The following is a 6,894-nucleotide window of genomic DNA, read 5'->3' as shown; positions in this document are numbered from 1 at the left end:
CTATGTATTTTGCCGTGCAGTGTAAAAAAAGATGCTGCCGCTTCTGTTTACAGTGTTATCTATCGGCAAGGCGCACACGGAAACGCTGTGGGGGAACAAAGAAACATTGTGGCCAGTCCATCAGCCAGGGTGCGGCGTACTTTCCAAAAACGGCACTTTATTTCAATCTGAGCGGCTGTCCCGGTTTGTCTCTGTTTTGCTACATTGTCCTTTGACCATGTCTCCTCCTGTTTGGCTGGATGTTTTTAGGAGGCTGGGCTGGGCTGGAGCAGGGCGATCACATGGTACCGGCTGATTGACACCGGAGCTGCGGACTCGGGCTGGGATTCGCTGTTATGGGAACCTGGGGAAACGTTGGGCAGTAGAAATGAGAAACCGAAGGGGAAATGGCCAGGTCGGGCAGTGAACGACAACCACAGCAGCAAGTAACCGGCTCCGGCGATGCGCTGGAGCCGCAGATTTTATCCCTGGATGAGGTGCTACGAGCCTACGAGCAGCCGATCAACGAAGAGCAAGCCTGGGCGGTCTGTTACCAATGCTGCCGCTCCTTACACAGAGACTGGCCCCGGGAGCAGGTGCGCATTGGCCGCGTCAGGGAGCTGGCAGCCATCCTACTGCATCGGGATGGCACCGTGTCCCTGTGCGGGGAGGAGAAGAGGCCATCGCTTACAGGTAAGAGGCAGCCCGCTCACTTTACCCCTTCCAGCATCAGGTAACCACATAACACCGACCCACAACTTTCCAGTCTTTATCACTTCATTCCTAGCCTTGTCCCACAGAGCCACAAGTACAAAGAGGCTTAGCCATACCATAACTATAGTTAGCCAACTCCCGGCAACTCGCGGGGAGCTGGGCAACTCCCAGCATAGCTCGGGTTATACTTTCACTAGCAGTTGGCCGGCTGGAAGCAATGAGTGACTTATGGACACACTGCACTGTAACAGGGTTAGAGTTAATGCACCCACTGTATATGAAACAGAAATTCCTCACCATTCGCCATGTATACTGGCAGGTGAAAACAAAACATTGTTCTTAATGCTATCCATATATATGCAAATATCTAATAAACATTTCAATTGTAAATCTCCTGTATTTTCATGGAGATTAGTGCAAGCCTAGAATGATTATAATATGACAGATTTCAGGATATCTAAATACAGATAAACTATTAATATTAATAGACTAATAATAAACTATTAATATGTCAACTAATATGTGCCGTCCACATTCCCAAACGGTTCAGATGTTGTTGCTTTATTTAGAATGTTTCAGCTTTTGAAACTCTAGATTCTTCAAATTTCAGGCAGTGAATTTATGAAAAATCAAGTTTTACAAACCATTTCCTTAATTAGCCTATTTTTGCAATAAAAATGTAGTACATGAATGTTTGAAATCAAATTGTTTCAATCTCATCAATGTAAGTTATTGGTTTCAAAAACAGAATTACCTGGAAAAACTCAGCAGGTCTGGCAGCATCGTCGGAGAAGAAATCAGTTAACGTTTCGAGCCTTCATGGCCCTTCGGCAGACCATGACCAGGGCCATGAAGGCTCGAAACGTTAACTGATTTCTTCTCCGCCGATGCTGCCAGACCTGCTGAGTTTTTCCAGGTAATTCTGTTTTTGTTTTGGATTTCCAGCATCCGCAGTAGCTTTTAGCTTTTTGTTTTTATCTAAGTTATTGGTTTAATGTTTTAAGTGATGCTTTTTAGAAGAGTCATTGTCCAGACTAGCACTTGTTCTGAAGTAAGATGTGATCCAGACAAGGACTTGGTGTCTTGAAGGGAATTGTGAAGCAATTGTCTAGTCGTAGTGTCCTTGTAGTATTTTTGAGTATCACCTGAGCTCCTTAAAGGGACTGCAGCTCCCTTTCATTTATTTGTTAATCTTGATAAAGCATAGTTTTGGACTTCAGGCTGTGAGCATAAACTAATGTGTCTAATACTTAAATGGTTGTGGCTAGACTTAGTATTTTAGCAGAAGAATTCTTTGCTGCCAAATGCAGCTTATTGGTTTAGTTATTCACAAATTACACTAATAATGAAACAAAGACAAAATACTGCTGATGCTGAAAATCCGAAAGTAAAACAGAAGATGCTGGAAAGTTAGCATGCAGGTGCAGCAAGCAGTTAGGAAGGCAAATGGCATATAGACATTTATTGCAAGGGAAGTGAAGTACAAGAATAAAGAAGTCTTGCTACAGTTGTTTGTACAGGGTTTTTGATGAGACCACATCTGAAATACTGTGTGCAGTTTTGGTATCTACGTTTAAGAAAGGATATACTTGTACTGGAGGTGGTACAGTGAAGGTTCACTAAATTGATCCCTAGGATGAGGGGGTTGTCCTATGAAGAGCAGCTGAGTAAATTGGGCCTGTATTCTCTGGAGTTTAGAAGAATAAGGCAATCTGATGGAAACCTACAAAGTTCTGAAGGGGCTTGATAGGGTGGATGCTGAGAGATTGTTTCTGCTACTCGGGCAATCTAAAGCACAATCTCAGGATAAGGATCAATCAGGACTGATGAGGAGAAATTATTTCACCCAAATGATTGTGAATCTTTGGGTTGTTGATGCTCCATCAGTGAATACATTTAAGGCTGGGATAGACAGATTTTTGGTGTCTCAGTGAATTAAAAGATATGGGGAGTGGGTGGGAAAATGGAGTTGAAGCCCAAGATCAGCCACGATCATGTTGAATGGCGGAGCAGGCTCGATGGGCCACATGGTCCACTCTTGCTCCTATTTCTTGTGTTCTTATGAATACCCTGCAGGCCAGGCAGCATCTGATGAAAGGACATCTCCAGCTGAAACATTAACTCTGTTTCTCTCCACAGCTGCTGCCTGACCTGCGGAGTATTTCCAGCATTTTGTGCTTTTATAGCACTAAAATGATTTGTTTTGAGGCCTTTGCCATTACCATACAGCTGACAACCACTGAGAAGAAATGGCATAGTTAACTTGGCTTCTAAATTCTGTACTTGTTTCTACAGCGCGCTCCCCCCACCCCCCCCCGCCTTAAAGAGTTTGCCGATCTGCTGAGTTCCCACTCTCAACTGTTCTGGCCAAGTAGAAACAACTCATGGGTGTAAAGAAAATCAAGAAAATCCCTGGTACACTGCCATACCCCTGTTGCAGCCAGTTCGAGTACTAATGGCAGATAACTATCGAGTCGGATGCTAACCTGGTGCATTAGCTTGAAAATGTGTGAGGAAAATCAGCCAATTTATGCCCTTGCAACTTTACAAATCAAAATGTAATTTTGCATAGAACTCTAAATATAATTTATGTTGGTATCATACAGCACTCGTCCCTACCCTGCCACCTGCTGCATGGGCTTGCACTAAGAGCAGTTTTTGTTCCACTCACCTCCTGATAATGAATTTAAAACAAAATAAAGTTATATTGTTTATCATGTGGTGCAGAGCCAAGTATTGAATCCAGTACTCATGAATATATCGAGTATTAGTTGGAATTAGCTTTAACCATGGTGAATTTAATACTTAAAGGGATTTTCAAAATTCTGCCCAGTCACCTTAAGGGGGAAGGAGAGGAAGTTCATTTACAATGGAACAATATTATTTGGCTTTCCTCTGATCGTGTCTGTCTATATAATTTGTATTTTATAAATTAGTATTTTCTTTTAAAGTCGTATATGGACTTCATATACTTCTAATAAACAAGATATACAAAGAGATTCTGTAAAATTATCAATGTTACAGTATGAACATAGAAGTTTTTTTAATGAAACATAAGTGACAAAACCAGTTCACCCACAATTCATTAATCTACATCCTCTTTAGGAACGGATACCACAGCCAATCAGCTTCTTGCTTCTCTTATCTCTGTCAGAGTTCACTGTCCACCCATTTTTCAAGTTCACCTGTGAGGTGTCTATAATCAGGAAAAATTCCTATTTTGTACACAAGCTGTTGCCATCAATTGTTTATAGCTTATGTGGGATGTTTGATTTAGTAAATCATGCAAGATATCAAATTACATTGGCGGACACCCACCACCATAATAACAAATTGTCCACCTTATTTAATTAAAGATTTACATATATGCACAGAGCTTATTTATTAAAAACAAAAAGCTAAAAGCTACTGCGGATGCTGGAAATCCAAAACAAAAACAGAATTACCTGGAAAAACTCAGCAGGTCTGGCAGCATCGGCGGAGAAGAAATCAGTTAACGTTTCGAGCCTTCATGGCCCTTCGGCAGAACTGAAGCATAGTTAGAAGAAGGGAGAAATATAAATTGGTTTAAGGTGGGTGGGGGGGGGGGGGGGGAGAGACACATTGAGGGTGTGGTGATTGTGGAGATGAGCAGATAATCAAAAGATGTCACAGACAAAAGGGTCAAAGAGGTGTCGAAGGTTAATTATTTATTAAGGTAAATTACATGCAAAGAAATATTTTCAAGCACATACGAAATTGGCGGAGACTAGCAGAGGACTGTTTATCAGGCTTTGAGCTGTTTTGTCAACTTAAATGGGGCTTAACTATTCTATGAAACTATAATAATGAAAATTTTGCCAGGAGCAGAAAAATTATCACAATAAGGTCTCTCTAAAGATGGCAGTTCACTGTATATGAACAGGTCAAGCAACAATCAGTCAAAAGTTTGCACTTGGATGTCCATCTCTTCACAGTAAGGTTAAAATTTTGTCGATGACTTAATTGTGTTTAATAGACAGTATTAATGAAGTCCATCAATTATAAAAGGTTGTAATGGGTTGAACTAATTTGATTAGACTTTTTTTTTAGCTTTATTCATGTGTAAGCCTTGATATGTTTTTGTAAATTAATGATTAAGTAAAATGACTAAAAGCTTTGTCCTCAAATTCATTGCCATGATGGGGTATTTCTAGCAAAGACAACATTTATTATTGCCCGTGCCTGTTTGCCCTGAGAAGGTGGTGGTGAGCCACCTTCTTGAACCTCTAGCAGCATGATATGACTAGGTGGCTTCCTGGGCCACTTCAGAGGGCACATAGGAGTCAACAATATCACTGTGAGAATGGGGTCACAATTAGGTCAGATTAGGTAGAGATAGCAGGTACCTTCTCTAAATAATATTATTGAACCAGTTGGGTTTTTAATTTTTTTTAAATTATGATCATGTCTTCAAATAATATAACTGTAATTGTAAGACAGCAAATTAAAGTGTGGCTGATTTCTATGCTGTTCCTGGCATCAAAAGAGCAGGATGCATTGCAAAGGGAATTTCCTCCATAAATCAGCAGTATTCTCTTGCTTTGCAACAGTTACTCCAAACTTCTAACCTGTTGTTCAGCATTGATATCGCCAGAGTCCTAGATCTTTCTGCGCAGTAGCTACCAGTTAGTTTAGGAGAATCTTCTAAATAATTATAGTAATTGTATGATTCATCTTTGAAAGTAACAATGTTTAGACTTTAGAAAAACAACTTGTATGAGATAAAAACAAAAAACTACTGCGGATGCTGGAAATCCAAAACAAAAACAGAATTAACTGGAAAAACTCAGCAGGTCTGGCAGTATCGGTGGAGAAGAAAAGAGTCGACGTTTCGGGTTCACACGTTCTGTTGAAGGGTCGTGCGGACCCAAAACGTCGACTCTTTTCTTCTCCACCGATGCTGCCAGACCTGCTGAGTTTTTCCAGGTAATTCTGTTTTTGTTTAACTTGTATGAGATGCTGAATTACATTGTACTTGTAATCTGAATTAAAATGATATAAAAAACAAACTTATTTTGAACATAATTATTAGGGTAATCACTGTATAAAAATGAAGAGAAGAGTTTATTTCACTTGTAAGGAAGACCTCATTACTGTCACCCTGCAGCCAAAATAGCTTTCTCATGTATAAACTCTGTATCTCACACTTGACTACTAGTTATCCTTCACCTAGATTTGTTTATATGGACCTGTTTAAAACAGCAGCTTTATATTCCATCACAATATTGTGAAAACCAATCTTTGTTTGGACCAAGTTAGTATACTTGGATTGACAAGCACTTGGAACAGTTATTGTAATGTGAGTCAGCAGCTTTGATTTTTAATTCCAGCAAAACCTGTTTTCTACAATACATCACACATTCTTAGGAACATTATTTTACATTAGGAAAAACATTGTGATGTTTATTCATTGCATAGTAATAAATATTGGTCCTGTGCTAATTACAATGTTTCACAAACTTTATGAAGTAGAGAGTGCTTAAAATATATCTAATGTCAATGCGGTTGGACTACTGAATCTCCTCAGAACAATTATTAAATCCTTATCTTGAATCTTGCATGTGGTTGGCCAAATGCAGTCACATGTTCAAAGTTAGCAAGTATTTGTCATTGACCACTTTTGAATTAGGAGAATTAGTAGGATGCCCTGGGAGTAAGTGCTTTAACCAGCCTTATCCTTCACTATTTCTGTATAAGGAAAATATGAAGAGGGACTGTGGAACATAACTTATGTTCTGCAACCAGATTGTTTCTTATTATCTGGGCATATAGTCAGAGTAAGAAGTTGAATGTAACTCATATTCCATGGTCCTTCACATAATCTGTTCGTATTACAAAATGCTAAAAATTAAATATTAATTGCAGTTTAGGGGCCACATTGATAAACAGGTTGAAGACTGTGTCTGTTGATTTCAATTGATTTTTCTTTAAATTGCCACCTGTAAAACCTTGAAATATTCAGTCTATTCCACATGAAGTATGGAGGCAGCCATTTATTTTGAAAATGCCCCTAGGTGAAATCTGACTAAGAACTGCTATAAACCATCTAGCTGATGTCCTGGCTGGGATTTCAATCATTTGCTCCTAATCATTGCCAGCACAGGTGCTCAACTTGAATACTTGTAGATTTTGTGCTTTTAATGCAAATTTTCCACAAAGATAAATTAAACCTATTATTTT

General features: G+C 39.5%; 1 protein-coding gene across 1 annotated transcript in view; it reads left to right on the top strand.

The window, feature by feature from the left end:
* The first annotated feature begins 282 nt into the window (after positions 1–282).
* spire2 (spire-type actin nucleation factor 2) overlaps positions 283–6,894 on the top strand; it is a 91,601-nt gene continuing 84,989 nt past the window's right edge. The window contains exon 1 of the mRNA XM_078544446.1: positions 283–672. Coding sequence (XP_078400572.1) covers positions 387–672 — 286 coding nt within the window. The 5' untranslated portion in view covers positions 283–386. The remainder of the gene's footprint in view (positions 673–6,894) is intronic.

This window comes from Cetorhinus maximus, chromosome 6, assembly GCF_964194155.1.
Source record: "Cetorhinus maximus chromosome 6, sCetMax3.hap1.1, whole genome shotgun sequence".
NCBI classification, from domain to species: domain Eukaryota; kingdom Metazoa; phylum Chordata; class Chondrichthyes; order Lamniformes; family Cetorhinidae; genus Cetorhinus; species Cetorhinus maximus.
The sequence above is the reverse complement of the archived record's forward strand: the minus strand, read 5'-3'. Positions and strand labels throughout refer to the sequence as shown.